The sequence below is a fragment of the Rhinoraja longicauda genome, chromosome 1, assembly GCF_053455715.1.
Source record: "Rhinoraja longicauda isolate Sanriku21f chromosome 1, sRhiLon1.1, whole genome shotgun sequence".
Classification (NCBI taxonomy): Eukaryota; Metazoa; Chordata; class Chondrichthyes; order Rajiformes; family Arhynchobatidae; genus Rhinoraja; species Rhinoraja longicauda.
This window is the reverse complement of record NC_135953.1, coordinates 8,604,457-8,623,186: the sequence shown is the minus strand read 5'-3', so window position 1 is coordinate 8,623,186 and position 18,730 is coordinate 8,604,457. Positions and strand designations below refer to the sequence as shown.

Here is an 18,730-nt window from a genome sequence, read left to right as displayed (position 1 = left end):
TGAAGTGTGATGTGAGATTGTCATCGACGCCAACCGACACCCCCCCCCCATCCAACCCCCATCTTTATTGTCATTGGACTGCACGGGTCTGGAGCTGTGTGCGGGTCTGGAGCTGTGTGCGAGGTTGGGAGCGGAGGTCCAGAGCGATGCGTGGGTGTGAAGGAGGGTGTCCACCCCGCTCCGTGTGTGCGGAGATGCGGCCGGAGTTGCTCCAGCGGTCCCTTGTGTCTCTGTGCGACGTGGGGGCCGGTTGAGCGGGTGGGGAGCGATGGAGAGAGGGTATACCAGCCACTTCACCCGCTGTTAACGAAGGGTCTGTTTGTTTAGTTGTTGCTGCCTTTGGTGGGTCGCCTTTCTTGCGGCTTCTCCATCTCCTCCCTCCACCTCCTCCTCCCTCTCCTCCTCTCCTCCCCCCCTCCCCCTCCTCCTCCCTCCTCCTTCTCCTCCTCCCCCTCCATCTCCTCCCTCCTCCCCCTCCTCCTCTCCTCCTCCTCCCCCTCCCCCTCCTTCTCCCTCCCCCTCCTCCTCTTCTCCTCCTCCTCCTCCCTCCTCCCCCTCCTCCTCCTCCCCTCCCCCTCCCCTACCCCTCCCACCCTCCTCCTTCTCCTTCTCCTCCTCCCTCCTCCTCCCCCTCCCCCTCCTCCTCCTCCATCTCCTCCTCCTCCCCCTCCCCCTCCTCCTCCTCCTCTTCTTCCTCCTCTTCTTCCTCCTCCTCCGCCTCCTCCCTCCTCCCCCTCCTCCTCCCCCTCCTCCTCCACCCCCTCCTCCTCCAGAGGGGAGGCACCTTCTCGCCCCCCTCCTGCGACCAAGTCAGCCAGCGATGCTGGTCCACGCCTCCTCCATCCACCTGGGCCAGGGTTCCGTGGGCATCGCGGGCAGCCGGGGGCACTGGCGGGGGCTGGCACTGTCGCCCTCTCCCACCGGCCCCCCGGGGCAGGGCAACCTGACCAACGGCACCGACTACTGCGGCGAGGCGATCCCGCTGTACGGCGACGTGGAGAAGGTGGTGATCGGGCTGGTGCTGTCCGTCATCACCCTGTGGATCATCGCGGGCAACGCCATGGTCATCATCTCGGTGGGCATCGTCAAGAAGCTGCGGCAGCCATCCAACTACCTGGTGGTGAGCCTGGCAGCCGCCGACCTGTCCGTCGCCCTGGCGGTCATGCCCTTCGTCATCATCACCGACCTGGTCGGCGGAGAGTGGCTCTTCGGCAAGGTTTTCTGCAACGTCTTCATCGCCATGGATGTGATGTGTTGCACTGCCTCCATCATGACCCTGTGTGTTATCAGCGTCGACAGGTCAGTCCCCCCTCCCCCCCCCCCCCCCCCCCCCCCCCGGCTCCCCTCCCCACCTACTTTACACATACAGCGTGGATTAAGGATAGCGGAGTCAGGGGGGTACGGGGAGAAGGCAGGAACGGGGTACTGATTGAGAATGATCAGCCATGATCACATTGAATGGTGGCGCTGGCTCGAAGGGCCGAATGGCCTCCTCCTGCACCTATTGTCTATTGTCTATTGTCTATTGAAACTGTGTTCGTTTTTTATCTTACGTATGTGTGTGTGTGTATTTAAATATATATATCACCCATTCCTTCACCCCTGAGATGCTGCCTGACCTGCTGAGTTACTCCAGCATTTTGTGAAATAAATACCTTCGATTTGTACCAGCATCTGCAGTTATTTTCTTACATTATATATATATATATACATATGTACACACACACACACACACACACACACACACACACACACACACACACACACACACACACACACACACACACACACACACACACACACACATGTATATATAGTGTAGGAAAATAACTGCAGATGCTGGTACAAATCGAAGGTATCACAAAATGCTGGAGTAACTCAGCAGGACAGGCAGCATCTCAGGAGAGAAGGAATGGGTGACGTTTCGGGTCGAGACCCTTCTTCAGACCCGAAACGTCACCTAGACCCACATGTATATCTATATATATACATATACACGCACACACACAAAGAAGATCTGACATGAACAACACACATTGCCGCACTGGTGGGTAAGGCAAAGGCAGCGCCTTTACCACCTCAGACAGCTGAGGAAATTCAGAGAGTCTCTGAGGATCCTTCATTGCTTCTACTCTGGGGCTGTAGAGAGCATCCTGTCCGGCAACATTACAGTCTGGTTTGGGAACAGCTCTGCCCAGGACAGGATGGCCCTGCAGAGAGTAGTGCGTTCAGTAGAACGCACCATGGGAACTACACTCGCCCCCCTGCAGGACCTAAACATCAGGAGGTGCAGATCGAGAGCAAGCAAGATTATGAGGGACCCCTGCCACCCCAGCAACGGACTGTTCCAGCTGCTACGGTCAGGCAAACGCCTCCGCTGTCACGCTGTGAAAACGGAGAGGATGAGACGGAGTTTCTTCCCACAGGCCATCAGGACTGTTAACTATTATAACTCCAGGGACTAAATTTTATTTTCTGTATTAATTTTAATTTATATGCTGTAATTGTAATTTTTTTTGTACAAACCGCAGGCATTTCCACTTTCATTTCACTGCACATCGTGTATGTGTATGTGATAAATAAACTTGACTTGACTTGATGTGTGTGTATATATATATATATATATACAATTTTCAATTTCAATTTTTCAATTTAAAATACTTTATTGGCATGATAAAATACATCGTTATATTGCCAAAGTATAGAACATAACATACATATTTAAAATGCATGAATATAAAAACAAGTATACAATGCATGGGTGGATATGCCCCTGTACATATATATATATATATACATGCAATAAATTTATAACCTTTTATCGATTGCTTCTCGTTCTTGCAGTTGTAAGCAGTACAGCAAGGTAGCAAGTTTAGCAGGTCAATATTAATTTTTTTAGTGTCACTTAGTGTCAATTTATGTATGTGTGTATGTGTACATGTTGGTCATTCACTGTCTCTCAGGTTGTGGCATGCTGTTACGTATTGTGTGCCAAGATGTGCCGTATTTCCTTCGCCAAGGATTATTCTTAGTTTTGATATATCATCTAGTTCTTTAAAATCTGGGGTTGCCAGACTGAGTTTTTCAAAGTATATTTTCCCTATTTTGTCGAATTTTTAACATTTTAAGAGGAAGTGCACCTCTGTGTCAACCTCATCTGTCAAACAGTGACCGCATATTCTATTTTCTCTTGGTTGCCAAGATCTCTTCTGTCTTCCTTTTTCAACTGCCAAATGGTGGTCACTTAACCTGTACTTGGTGAGGGTCTGTCTCTGCTTTATATCTCTAACAGTTGAGAGATAGTCTGCCAATTTATAATCTCTTTTTAGGGCACGGTAACATTCTAATCTGCTTTGGCTTTTGGCTACTTTATCCCAATGTTCCAGATAGGTTTCTTTGCATTGTTTAATAATTTGGTTCACTAACTGGTGATTGGAAAGCAGTGTTAATCTGAGACTGGTCAAGATTTAGCTGAATAGGGGTAATTAGTCTCAGTACCAACTGACACAGGGAGCTCTTTTCTGAGTTCCCCTCTTGGGTTTGGAGGGCTTTGAACTGGAGGGTGTCTGGGGGACTAGATTTAAGGTGATTCCAAAAATTTAGTGCTCGTTTCTGGATATTTATTATGTGGGTATCTACCTAATTCCGCCCTACATGCGTTTGTTGGTGTTTTCCTTTGGATGCGGAGGATGTTCCGACAAAATTCCACATGTAGGGCCTCTGTTGTGTGTTTTTCCCATTTAGTATAGCTATGGTGACTGAGTGGACCACATACTTCACTACCATAAAGCACAATGGGCTGAATTACACTGGCAAATATTTTAAGCCAGATTTTAATTGGAATTTGGATGTTGTCGAATCTTCTTTTTATTGCATACAGAGCTCTTCGAGCTTTCTCTTTTAGTGCATTCACAGCCATGCTAAAGCTCCCTGATGCTGCAACAGTTAGACCAAGGTAAGTGTAGCTCATAGTGTGTTCGATAATGATACCATTGAGAGTGAATTGGTATTTGTCTTCCTGACATCTGGGTCTTTTTTGAAAAATCATGATGTTGGTTTTCTTTAGATTTACTGCAAGGGCCCAATTTTGGCAGTACTCATCGAGTAGGTCTAACTGTTGCTGCAGTCCCTATTCTGTGGGAGACAACAATAGACAATAGACAATAGGTGCAGGAGTAGGACATTCAGCCCTTCGAGCCAGCACCGCCATTCAATGCGATCATGGCTGATCACTCTCAATCAGTACCCCGTTCCTGCCTTCTCCCCATACCCCCTCACTCCGCTATCCTTAAGAGCTCTATCCAGCTCTCTCTTGAAAGCATCCAACGAACTGGCCTCCACTGCCTTCTGAGGCAGAGAATTCCACACCTTCACCACCCTCTGACTGAAAAAGTTCTTCCTCATCTCCGTTCTAAATGGCCTACCCCTTATTCTCAAACTGTGGCCCCTTGTTCTGGACTCCCCCAACATTGGGAACATGTTATCTGCCTCTAATGTGTCCAATCCCCTAATTATCTTATATGTTTCAATAAGATCCCCCCTCATCCTTCTAAATTCCAGTGTATACAAGCCCAATCGCTCCAGCCTTTCAACATACGACAGTCCCGCCATTCCGGGAATTAACCTAGTGAACCTACGCTGCACGCCCTCCATAGCAAGAATATCCTTCCTCAAATTTGGAGACCAAAACTGCACACAGTACTCCAGGTGCGGTCTCACCAGGGCCCGGTACAACTGTAGAAGGACCTCTTTGCTCCTATACTCAACTCCTCTTGTTACGAAGGCCAACATTCCATTGGCTTTCTTCACTGCCTGCTGAACCTGCATGCTTCCTTTCATTGACTGATGCACTAGGACACCCAGATCTCGTTGAACTCCCCCTCCTCCTAACTTGACACCATTCAGATAATAATCTGCCTTTCTATTCTTACTTCCAAAGTGAATAACCTCACACTTATCTACATTAAACTGCATCTGCCATGTATCCGCCCACTCACACAACCTGTCCAAGTCACCCTGCAGCCTTATTGCATCTTCCTCACAATTCACACTACCCCCCAACTTAGTATCATCTGCAAATTTGCTAATGGTACTTTTAATCCCTTCGTCTAAGTCATTAATGTATATCGTGAATAGCTGGGGTCCCAGCACCGAACCTTGCGGTACCCCACTGGTCACTGCCTGCCATTCCGAAAGGGACCCATTTATCCCCACTCTTTGCTTTCTGTCTGTCAACCAATTTTCTATCCATGTCAGTACCCTACCCCCAATACCATGTGCCCTAATTTTGCCCACTAATCTCCTATGTGGGACCTTGTCGAAGGCTTTCTGAAAGTCGAGGTGCACCACATCCACTGACTCTCCCTTGTCAATTTTCCTAGTTACATCCTCAAAAAATTCCAGTAGATTTGTCAAGCATGATTTCCCCTTCGTAAATCCATGCTGACTCGGAATGATCCCGTTACTGTTATCCAAATGCTCAGCAATTTCGTCTTTTATAATTGACTCCAGCATCTTCCCCACCACTGATGTCAGACTAACTGGTCTATAATTACCCGTTTTCTCTCTCCCTCCTTTCTTAAAAAGTGGGATAACATTTGCTATCCTCCAATCCACAGGAACTGATCCTGAATCTATCGAACATTGAAAAATGATCTCCAATGCTTCCACTATTTCTAGAGCCACCTCCTTAAGTACTCTGGGATGCAGACCATCAGGCCCTGGGGATTTATCAGCCTTCAGTCCCATCAGTCTACCCAACACCATTTCCTGCCTAATGTGGATTTCCTTCAGTTCCTCCATCACCCTAGGTTCTCCGGCCCCTAGAACATTTGGGAGATTGTGTGTATCTTCCTCAGTGAAGACAGATCCAAAGTAACGGTTTAACTCGTCTGCCATTTCTTTGTTCCCCATAATAAATTCCCCTGCTTCTGTCTTCAAGGGACCCACATTTGCCTTGACTATTTTTTTCCTCTTCACGTACCTAAAAAAACTTTTGCTATCCTCCTTTATATTATTCGCTAGTTTACCCTCGTACCTCATCTTTTCTCCCCGTATTGCCTTTTTAGTTAACTTTTGTTGCTCTTTAAAAGAGTCCCAATCCTCTGTCTTCCCACTCTTCTTTGCTATGTTATACTTCCTCTCCTTAATTTTTATGCTGTCCCTGACTTCCCTTGTCAGCCACAGGTGTCTCTTACTCCCCTTAGAGTCTTTCCACCTCTTTGGAATAAATTGATCCTGCAACCTCTGCATTATTCCCAGGAATACCTGCCATTGCTGTTCTACCGTCTTCCCTGCTAGGGCCTCATTCCAATCAATTTTGGCCAGCTCCCGCCTCATGCCTCTGTAATCCCCTTTGCTATACTGTAATACCGACACTTCCGATTTTCCCTTCTGCCTTTCCATTTGCAGAGTAAAACTTATCATGTTGTGATCACTGCCTCCTAATGGTTCTTTTACCTCTAGTCCCCTTATCAGATCAGGATCATTACACAACACTAAATCCAGAATTGCCTTCTCCCTGGTAGGCTCCAGTACAAGCTGTTCTAAGAATCCATCTCGAAGGCACTCTACAAACTCTCTTTCCTGGGGTCCATTTCCAACCTGATTTTCCCAGTCTACCTGCATGTTGAAATCTCCCATAACCACCGTAGCATTACATTTTTGACACGCCAATTTTATCTCCTGATTCAACTTGCACCCTATGTCGAGGCTACTGTTTGGGGGCCTATAGATAACTCCCATTAGGGTCTTTTTACCCTTACAATTTCTCATTTCTATCCATACTGATTCAACATCTCCTGATTCTATGTCACCCCTTGCAAGGGAATGAATATCATTCCTTACCATCAGAGCAACCCCACCCCCTCTGCCCACCTGTCTGTCTTTTCTATACGTTGTATACCCCTGAATATTCAGTTCCCAGCCCTGGTCCTCTTGTAGCCATGTCTCAGTGATCCCTACAACATCATACTTGCCCATGACTAACTGAGCCTCAAGCTCATCCACTTTATTTTTTATACTACGCGCATTTAAGTACAACACTTTAACTTCTGTATTTACCTCCCCTCTCACATCGTTCACAATTGGCCCTGCCCTTAATTTCTTTTCCCCTCTAGAACTTCTGTTCCCATTCTTCTGAGAGTCTTTTGCAATAGCTCCTGTATTCCCTTTTACCTCATCTTCATATTCACAATTTGTTAACCCCTCCCCCCCACTACTTAGTTTAAAGCCACAGGTGTCACACTAGCAAACCTGCCTGCCAGAATGTTTGTCCCCCTGCTGTTAAGATGCAACCCGTCCCTTTTGTACAAGTCACCCCTAGCCCAGAAGAGATCCCAGTGGTCCAGAAATCTAAATCCCTGCTCTCTGCACCAGCCCCTCAGCCAACGAAACCAAGTCATCCACATAAAACAGGGATTTTACCTCTCCGTCCAGAAGACAGAGGCCCGGCGCTGTGCTCTGGTCCAACTTTACTGCCAAATCGTTTATGTCCACATTAAACAGTGTTGGGCTCAGATTGCAGCTTTGCCGGACGCCTCTTCTCTGGGTGAAGAGATCAGTGCATTTGTCCCCAATTTTGACACCACATTTATTATTCAAATACATTGATTTGATAAGGTCATATACCTTTCCTCCTATACCACAATGGAGAAGTTTGTAATAAAGCCCTTCGTGCCAAATAGTGTTAAATGCTTTCTTAAAGTCAATAAAACAGGCTCGGACTCTATTCCTTGTAGCGCACGAGGATGAGGGGCGATCTTATAGAGGTGTATAAAATCATGAGAGTAATAGATCGGGTAGATGCACTGAGTCTCTTGCCCAGAGTAGGGGAATCGAGGACCAGAGGACATAGGTTCAAGGTGAAGGGGAAAAGATTTGATCGGAATCTGGGGGGTAATCTTTTCACACAAAGGGTGGTGGGTGTATGGAACAAGCTGCCAGAGGAGGTAGTTGAGGCAGGGACTTTCCCAATGTTTAAGAAACAGTTAGACAGCTACATGGATAGGACAGGTTTGGAGGGATAAGGGCCAAGCGCAGGCAGGTGGGACTAGTGTAGCTGGGACATGTTGGCTGGTGTGGAAAATTGGGCTGATGGGCATGTTTCCACGCTGTATCACTCTATGACTCTATATACACACACACACTAATTTCTTACCTTTCACACCTTGCCCTGACTTGAAGTTAGAGAAACCTATGTTCATGCCGCTGGGGTGTAAGCTGCCCAAGCGAAATATGAGGTGCTGTTCCTCCACTTTGCGTTATCATCAACTGAACCATCCTATCACCAGCTGGAGAGCGGTCCTGACCTACCATCTACCTCACTGGAGATCCTTGGACTATCTTTAATCGAACATTATTACTGGACTTTACCTTGCACCAGACGTTATTACCTTTATCCTGCATCTGTACGCCGTGGAGGGCTTGAGTTCAATCTTATATAATCTTTCCACTGACTGGATAGTGTTGTATTTTGAATATTAGTTTGTTAGCACCCAACAAGAAAGCTTTTCACTGTACCTCGGTACACGTGACAATAAATTATACTAAACCAAACTACACAAGCCAATTTGCCCGCATTTGGCCCAAATCCCTCTAAACCTATCCTATCCATGTGCCTGTCTGAATGTTTTTTAAACATTGTGATTGTACCCGCCTCAACCAACTTCTCCTGCAGCTCCTTTCATGTACCTACCGAAGAAGTTGCCCCTCAAGTTCCTATTAAATCATTTCCCCCCTCACCTTAAACCTATGCCTCTGGTTCTCGATTCCCCTAGTCCAGGTAAAAGACTCTGTGCGTTAACCCTATCCCACATGTTCTGAGATACCTCTCATCCTCCTTCATCATAAGGAATAAAGTCCTAGCATCTCCCTGTAGCTCAGGCCCTAAGTCTTGGCAACATCCTCATAAATCTTCCCTGTACCCTTTCCACCTTAATCTCTGCCCCACTTTCCACCTTAATCTTCTCTACGCCATTTCCATCTTATTTTCCAGCTTTTAAGTACAACACAAGAACAGGCCATTCGGCCCACAATGTCTATGCTGAACATGATGCCAAGACCATCACTTATCTACCCGCACATAACACATATCCCCCCCTCCCCCCCAATCCTTGCATATCCATGTGCCTTCTCCAAAAGTCACTTAAAAGCCACCCTCGTATCTGCCTCAACCACCACCCTTGGCAGCATTTTGTAGGCACTCACCACCCCGTGTGTACAAAAAGGTTGCCCCACACATCTCCTTTAAACTTTGTCCCTCTCACGCCGGTGAGTCCGCCTTATTTCACCTTCTCATGGAGTCATAGAAACAAGCCTTGCCCATGCTGACCAAGTTGGCAAACTGGGCTAGTTTCGTTTGCTTGCGTTTGGCTAATATCCCTCTGGTTTAGTTTAGTTTAGCATAGTCTAGTCTAGTCTAGTCTAGTCTAGTCTAGTCTAGTCTAGTCTAGTCTAGTCTAGTCTAGTTTAGCTTAGTGTAAGAAGGAACTGCAGATGCTGGTTTAAACCAAAGATAGACACAAAAAGCTGGAGTAATTCAGCGGGACAGGCAGCATCTCTGGAGAGACGGAATGGGTGACGATTCGGGTCAAGATCCTTCCCGAAACATCACCCATTCCTTCTCTCCAGAGATGCTGCCTGTCCTGCTGAGTTACTCCAGCTTTTTGTGTCTATCTCTAGTTTAGTTTTGTTTAGTTTAGTTTAGTCGATTGTTGTCACATGTACCAAGATACAGTGAAAAGCCTGAAACCCTTATTATCCATATGTCATAGGACATAGAATAGTACATTGGAAACACAAGGAACTGCAGCTGCTGGTATACAAGAAAAGACACAAAGTGCTGGAGTATCTCAGCGGGTCAGGCAGCATCTCTGGAACAGGCCGGGTCCGCGCCAACCAGCGATCCCCGCACATTAACACTAACATACACAAACTAGGGACAATTTTACACATTCACCAAGCCAATTAACATATAAACCTGTACGTCTTTGGAGTGTGGGAGGAAACCGAAGATCTCGGAGAAAGCCCACGTAGGTCACGGGGAGAACGTACAAACTCCGTACAGACGGCGCCCTTACAGACGGGCCGAAGGGCCTGTTTCCGCACTGTATCTCTAAACTAAACTAAACTAAACTAAACTAAACTAAACTAAACTAAACTAAACATAGATGAGTAGGAAAAAACCCTGCAGATGCTGGTTTAAATTGAAGGTAAAGTTACTGCAGCATTTTGTGTCTGTAAACACAGATGAGGGTGGACAGTTAGAACGTTTTACCCAGGGTGGAAATGTTAATGACTTGAAGGTATAGCATTTAGGAGAAAGAGGCAAGGCTTAAAGGAGATACGCAGAGCATGTTTTTTTACATGATGTCTCAGCTCAAAGACCCCCCTTCATTCGATTTAACAAAGGATTCCAGACAGAAATGTTGCCCATTTCTCTTGCCACATGTGCTGCTTGGTCTGTACCGTGTTTCAGCAATTTTATTCTTTCCACAAACTTTCTCCGGTGAAGTAAGTAAAAGAAAGTGCAATTTAAATGTTGTTGTATTTTACTGGAGCGTGCGGTCAAGGTTGGTTGTGGAGACAGATGTGATCGTGGTGATTAAAAAGCATTGGATACACGTGCAGGCTGAAGTGATTTTTTGGCATTATGTTCGGCACAAACATTGTGGGCAGAAGGGCTTGCTTCTGCCCTGCACTGTTCTACGTCCTATGTTGGTTCATGACCATAAATCATAGGAGCAGAATTAGGCCATTTGGCCCATCGAGTCTACTCCGCCATTCACAAGTTCACAAGTTACAGGAGTAGAATTAGGCCATTCGGCCCATTGAGTCTGCTCCACCATTCAATCATGGCTGATCTCTGTCTCCTAATCCCTTCTGCCCATAACCTGGAGTTTAGAAGGATGAGAGGGGATCTTATAGAGACGTATAAAATTATAAAAGGACTGGACAAGCCAGATGCAGGAAAAATGTTCCCAATGTTGGGAGAGTCCAGAACCAGGGTTCACAGTCTAAGAATAAAGGGGAGGCCATTTTAAACTGAGGTGAGAAGAACCTTTTTCACCCAGAGAGTTGTGAATTTGTCCAAATTCTCTGCCACAGAAGAAAGTGGAGGCCAATTCACTGGATTAATTTAAAAGATAGTTTGATAGAGCTCTAGAGGCTAGTGGAATCAGGGGATATGGGGAGAAGGCAGGCACAGGTTATTGATTGTGAATGGCGGTGCTGGCTCGAAGGGCCAAATAGCCTCCTCCTACACCTATTTTCTATGTTTCTATGTTAATCCTTAACACCCGTCCTAATCAAGAATTTGTCTATCTCTGCTTTAAAAATATCCACTGATTTGGTCTCCACAGCCCTCTGTGGGAGTGAGTTCCATAGATTAACTACCCTCTGCCTAAAGAAGTTCAGTCATTGCTGATTCAATCATTGCTAATCTATTTTTCCCTCTCAACCTCATTCTCCTGCCTTCTCCCCATAAACTTTTGTCTTTCTGGATCATTGGTCCAGAACTCTGGTTGAAGGTTCAGTAATCTCACCGACAAACGCTGTCATATGTAATATCTCTGGTCCCACTAACCAGGGCCAACGCACTCACAATGTACCATAGAGTCATAGAGTTATACAGTGTGGAAACAGGCCCTTCAGCCCAACTTGCCCACGCTGACCAACATGTCCCATCTACACTAGTCCCACCTGCTTGGCCCATATCCCTGCAAACCTATCCTGTCCATGTTTCTTAACACATTGCGACAGTACTTGCCTCAACTACCTCCTCCGGCAGCTCATTCCATACAACCACCACCCTTTGTGTAAAAAAAGGTGCCCCTCAGGTTCCTTTTAAATCTTTCCCCAGTCAGCTTAACCCTTAGAGTGGTGGGTGTATGGAACGAGCTGCCGGAGGATGTAGTTGAGGCAGGTACTATCGCAACGTTTAAGAAACATTTAGACAGATACATGGATAGGACAGGTTTAGAGGGATGTGGGCCAAACACAGGCAGATGAGACTAGTTTAGTTTAGGTTTAGTTTTCAGTTTAGAGATACAGCGCGGAAACAGGCCCTTCGGCCCAACGGGTCCGCGCTGACCAGCGATCCCCGCACATTAACACTATCTTACACCTTTGCAAGTTTTATGTTCTCTGTCCCACACTCCCTTCCTACATTGAATAAATCTCTCCTTGAGTTTATTAACATCAACCTGAAACTAAAGCTACTGCTGTTTACATTTTCAGGCACGCTCCGTGCCAGTTAATGTATGTACCGGCTGGAAAATCAACCCAAGGGAGTGTAGGCGGAAATTGCGTTTGTAATAAGAAGTGAAAATTCTCTGCATGTTATTTTTAAGAATATGACAATGGGAATAATTTTTCACCCAGAGAGTTGTGAATTTGTGGAATTCTCTGCCACAGAGGGCAGTGGAGGCCAAATCACTGGATGGATTTAAGAGAGAGTTAGTAGGGGTTAGTAGAATCAAGGGATATGGGGAGAAGGCAGGCACAGTTTACTGATTGTGGATGATCAGCCATGATCACAATGAATGGCGGTGCTGGCTCAAAGGGCAAAATGGCCTCCTCCTGCACCTATTTTCTATGTTTCTATGGAAGAATGGAGCAAAACAAGAGGGAAACCTAATCTAGTTTAGTTTAGATCAGTTTGCAGATGCAGTGTGGAACCAGGCCCTTCAGCCCACCGGGTCAACGGATGCCGACTAGCGATCCCTGCACACTAATACTATCCTGCACGCACTGGGGACGATTTACAATTCTTACCGAAGCCAATTAACCTACAAATCTGTGAGTCTTTGGAGTTTGGGAGGAAACCAGAGCTCCTGCAGAAAGCCCACGCAGGTCATGGGGAGAAGCTATAAACTCCGTACATTCAGCACCCGTAGTCAGGATCGAACCCGGGTCTCTAGCGTTGTAAGATCTGTAAGGCAGGACCTCTAACGCTGCGCCGTTGTGCCGCTCCTAGGCGTGATACCAAGAGGGACGCAGGGATGCGAACAGTGGACCTGGTAGGATGACGGGGTGGGGGTGGGGGTGGGGGGGGGGGGGGAGGCTGAGAGAGTGAAGTCTGTGAATTGTTTGGTCGCTCTTTTCCCAAGCACTGTGTTGCTATGACAGCGAAACCACATTAAATTCCCTTAAATGTCATAAATATGGCTTTGAATCTTCTTTTCGAGGTGTTAGCCGTGACTCAGTCAGGGAATGGTGCACTGACCGAGGATGAAGCATTAACTCATGGCTCCGTCTGTCTGTCGGGGGCAGACGTCTTCCGTGCGCTGGGGCACCTATTTAATCTATACCCCCTGACTCCGCTATCCTTAAGAGCTCTATCTAGCTCTCTCTTGAATGCATTCAGAGAATTGGACTCCACTGCCTTCTGAGGCAGTGAATTCCACAGATTCACAACTCTCTGACTGAAAAAGTTTTTCCTCATCTCCGTTCTAAATGGCCGACCCCTTATTCTTAAACTGTGGCCCCTGGTTCTGGACACCCACATCATTGGGAACATGTTTCCTGCCTCTAACGTGTCCAACCCCTTCATAGAACATAGAACATAGAAAATAGGTGCAGGAGGAGGCCACTTGGCCCTTCGAGCCAGCACCGGCATTCATTGTGATCATGGCTGATCATCCACTATCAGTGACCTGTGCCTGCCTTCTCCCCATATCCCTTGATTCCGCTAGCCCCCTCGAGCGCTATCTAACAGGTCTTTTGGTTTCCACTCACTTCCCAAAAATGTGGGGGGGTTTAGAGTTTCAGTTTCAGTTTAGTTTATTTCAGTTAATTTATTGCCACCTAGTACCGAGCGAGGTACAGTGAAAAGCTTTTGTTGCTGGTGGCTTTTAGAGTCGGGGCTCTTCTTCAGTCCATCATTCGGTCTGAAGAAGGGTCCCGACCCGAAACCTCACCCATACTTTTAGGAAGGAGATGAGGAGAAATGTCTTTAGCCGGGAGGTGGTGATTCTGTGGAATTCTTTGCCACAGAAGGCTGTGGAGGCCAAATCAATGGATATTTTAAGGCAGAGATAGATAGATTCTTGATTAGTACAGGTGTCAGAGGTTATGGGGAGAAGGCAGGGGAATGGGGTTAGGAGGGAGAGATAGATCAGCCATGATTGCATGGCGGAGTAGACTTGATGGGTCAAATGGCCTAATTTTACTGCTATCACTTATCACCTTATAACCTTTTCCTCCAGAGTTGCTGCCTGACCTGCTGATTTTTTGAGTCATAGAGTCATAGAGTCATACAGCGTGGAAACAGGCCCTTCGGCCCAACTTGACCACACTGGCCAATACTGCCCAAGCTACACGAGTCTCACCTGCCCGCGTTTGGTCCATATCCCTCCAAACCTGTCCTATCCATGTACCTGTCTACCTGTTTCTTAAGTGTTGGGGTGGTCCCTGCCTCAACTACCTCCTCTGGCAGCTCGTTCCATACACCCACCCACCCTTGCACTTTGTTACCGCGGCACTTTGTGTCAATCTTCTTCATTTGATGTTTGGCTGCAGCCAACATTAACTCATTAAAAAGGAAAGGCTTGCAGATAGTTAGCTTAAATTCAATGAGGTCTTCCAAGAGGAGCGAATCAATTCATTTCTATCAATACTTTTAAAATATCTTTTCCAAATGGTAAGCAATATACAAAGATTAAATAGCTGAGAGTGCTAATGGTTTAGTAGCTAGGAATCTGGATTGCCAGCAGGGGCCTTCCGAGTTTGCAAAGACTGTCGGTGTAAATCAAATTCAGTTAGTGGTTTTCTTTAATGATTTTATAAAATAGTCGTAAGATGTGCCAGTTCTTAAAGAAATCCATTCAGATTACTTCACTGTTGTGCTTGGAGATGACAAAACTGACAATCTTCTCCCTCGCCTGCCCCACAAGGGACTCAAACCCCATATTATGCGTCCACGCTCTGTAACTATGGACTAGGACGCATAATATGGGGCTTGAGTCCCTTGTGGGGCAGGCGAGGGAGAAGATTGTCAGTTTTGTCGGCCCTTCGGCCCACCTTGCCCACGTCGAGTAACATGCCCCATCAACACTTAGCACCCCTGCCTGCTTTTGGTCCATATTCCCTCCAAATCTACCTTGTCCATGTACCTGTCTAAATGTTTCTTAAACGTTGTGATAGTCCCTGCCTCAACTACCTCCTCTGACAGCTCGTTCCATACACCCGCCACCCTTTGTGTAAAAAAGGTTACCCTGCAGGTCCCCAGTATATCTTTCCCCCCTCACCTTAAACCTATATCCTCTAGTTCTCTATCCCCCCACTGGGGGTAAAAGACTAGTTGCGTTTACCCAAAAAGCTGGAGCAACTCAGCGGGCCAGGCAGCATCTCTGGAGAGAAGGAATGGGTGACGTTTCGGGTCGAGACCCTTTTCAGACCTGAAACGTCACCCATTCCTTCTCTCCAGAGATGCTGCCCGTCCCACTGAGCTACTCCAGCTGTTTGTGTCTATCTTCGGTTTAAACCAGCAACTGCAGTTCGTTCTTACACATGTTGCACTTACCCGACCTATTCCTCTCATGTGCTTGTCTCTAGTTGTCCTCACTGCAAGCTGTAAATGCTGCCTTGCCCACATCACACCAACAACAGCGCCAGAGATGCGGGTTCGATCCTGACTACGGGCGCTGTCTGTATGGAGTTCGTACGTTCTCCCCGTGACCTGCGTGGGTTTTCTCCAGTGCTTTGGTTACCTCCCACACTCTAAAGACGTGCAGGATTGTAGGCTAATTGGCTCCCTAGCATGAAGGATTGAACTAGGTTACATAGAAAACATAGAAAATAGGTGCAGGAGTAGCCCATTTGGCCCTTCGAGCCTGCACCGCCATTCAATATGATCATGGCTGATCATCCAACTCAGTATCCCGTACCTGCCTTCTCTCCATACCCCCTGATCCCTTTAGCCACAAGGGCCACATCTAACTCCCTCTTAAATATAGCCAATGAACTGGCCTCAACTACCTTCTGTTGCAGAGAATTCCACAGATTCACCACTCTCTGTGTGAAAAAAAACTTTCTCATCTTGGTCCTAAAAGACTTCCCCCTTATCCTTAAACTGTGACCCCTTGTTCTGGACTTCTCCAACATCGGGAACAATCTTCCTGCATCTAGCCTGTCCAACCCCTTCTCCACCATGGTCTGGTTTGGCTCAGCCACCAAGCACGACATCCGGAGGCTGCAACGAATCGTACGCACAGCTGAGAAGGTTGTTGGCTGCAACCTTCCCCCCATTGACGAACTGTACACTGCAAGGGCCAGGAAGCGAGCAGGCAAGATCATCTCTGACCCCTCACCCTGGCCACAAACTCTTTGAAGCACTTCCCTCTGCAAGGAGACTCCGGACTATCAAAGCAGCCACAGCCAGACATAAAAACAGTTTTGTTTCCACGAGTGGTAGTTCTACTCAATAACCAAAGTCTGTAGTCTCTTTTTTGCTCTGGTTTATTTTCACCCACATGTTTAGACCGTAATGGTGTATCCTTATTGTTTTGATGTGTTTATAGAAACATAGAAACATAGAAAATAGGAGCAGGAGTAGGCCATTCGGCCCTTCGAGCCTGCACCGCCATTCAATATGATCATGGCTGATCATCCAGCTCAGTAACCTGTACCTGCCTTCTCTCCATACCCCCTGATCCCTTTAGCCACAAGGGCCACATCTAACTCCCTCTTAAATATAGCCAATGAACTGGCCTCAACTACCTTCTGTGGCAGAGAATTCCACAGACTCACCACTCTCTGTGTGAAGAAATGTTTTCTCATCTCGGTCCTAAAAGACTTCCCCCTTATCCTTAAGCTGTGACCCCTGGTTCTGGACTCCCCCAACATCGGGAACAATCTTCCCGCATCTAGCCTCTCCAACCCCTTAAGAATTTTATATGTTTCTATAAGATCCCCCCTCAGTCTTCTAAATTCCAGCGAGTACAAGCCCAGTCTATCTAGTCTTTCCTCATATGTAAGTCCCGCCATCCCAGGGATCAATCTGGTGAACCTTCTCTGTACTCCCTCTAAGGCAAGAACGTCTTTCCTCAGGTTAGGAGACCAAAACTGCACACAATACTCCAGGTGCGGTCTCACCAAGGCCCTGTACAACTGCAGCAGAACCTCCCTGCTCCTAAACTCAAATCCTCTTGCTATGAATGCCAACATACCATTCGCTTTCTTCACTGCCTGCTGCACCTGCATGCTTGCTTTCAATGACTGGTGCACCATGACACCCAGGTCACGTTGCATCTCCCCTTCTCCCAATCGGTCACCATTCAGGTAATACTCTGCTTTCCTGTTCTTGCCGCCAAAGTGGATAACCTCACATTTATCCACATTATATTGCATCTGCCATGCATTTGCCCACTCGCCTAATCTATCCAAGTCACTCTGCAGCCTCCTAGCATCCTCCTTGCAGCTAACACTGCCACCCAGCTTCGTGTCATCCGCAAACTTAGAGATGTTGCATTCAATTCCCTCGTCCAAATCATTAATATACATTGTAAATAACTGGGGTCCCAGCACTGAGCCTTGCGGTACCCCACTTGTCACTGCCTGCCATTCCGAAAAGGACCCGTTTACTCCTACTCTTTGCTTCCTGTCCGCCAACCAATTTTCTATCCACCTCAACACTGAACCCTCAATACCGTGTGCTTTAAGTTTGTACACCAATCTCCTATGTGGGACCTTGTCGAAGGCATTCTGAAAGTCCAGATATAACACATCGACTGGTTCTCCCTTATCCACTCTACTAGTTACATCCTCGAAAAATTCTATAAGATTCGTCAGACATGATTTGCCTTTGGTAAATCCATGCTGACTTTGTCCGATGATTTCACCACTTTCCAAATGTAATGCTATCACATCTTTAATAACTGACTCTAGCATTTTCCCCACTACCGATGTTAGGCTAACTGGTCTATAATTCCCCGCTTTCTCTCTCCCTCCCTTTTTAAAAAGTGGGGTTACATTAGCTACCCTCCAGTCCTCAGGAACTACTCCAGAATCTAAAGAGTTTTGAAAAATTATCACTAATGCATCCACTATTTCTGAGGCTACTTCCTTAAGCACTCTGGGATGCAGCCTATCTGGCCCTGGGGATTTATCTGCCTTTAATCCATTTAATTTACCTAACACCACTTCCCGACTAACCTGGATTTCCCTCAGTTCCTCCATCTCTTTAGACCCCCGGTCCCCCGCTATTTCCGGCAGACGGTTTATGTCTTCCTTAGTGAAGACAGAACCAAAGTATTTGTTCAATTTGTCTGCCATCTCCTTGTTCCCTATGATCAATTCACCTGTTTCCGACTGCAAGGGACCTACATTTGCCTTAACTAATCTTTTTCTCTTGACATATCTATAAAAGCTTTTGCAGTCTGTTTTTATGTTCCTTGCCAGTTTTCCCTCATAATCTATTTTCCCTTTCCTAATTAAGCCCCTTGTCCTCCTCTGCTGGACTCTGAATTTCTCCCAGTCCTCTGGTATGCTACTTTTTCTGGCTAATCTGTATGCTTCATCTTTTGTTTTAATACTATCCTTCATTTCCCTTGTTAGCCACGGATGCACTACCTTTCCTGGTTTGTTCTTTTGCCAAACTGGTATGAACACTTGTTGTAGTTCATCCATGCGACCTTTAAATGCCTTCCATTGCATGTCCACCGTCAACCCTTTCAGCATCAATCGCCAGTCTATCTTGGACAATTCACGCCTCATACCCTCAAAGTTACCT

The 18,730-nt window shown here is 46.7% G+C and overlaps 1 protein-coding gene across 1 annotated transcript in view; it reads left to right on the top strand.

Annotated features, from left to right (window-relative positions):
• The first annotated feature begins 756 nt into the window (after positions 1 to 756).
• The window catches only part of LOC144598582 (5-hydroxytryptamine receptor 7-like), a 57,475-nt gene continuing 39,501 nt past the window's right edge, over positions 757 to 18,730 (top strand). The window contains exon 1 of the mRNA XM_078408770.1: positions 757 to 1,299. Coding sequence (XP_078264896.1) covers positions 821 to 1,299 — 479 coding nt within the window. The 5' untranslated portion in view covers positions 757 to 820. The remainder of the gene's footprint in view (positions 1,300 to 18,730) is intronic.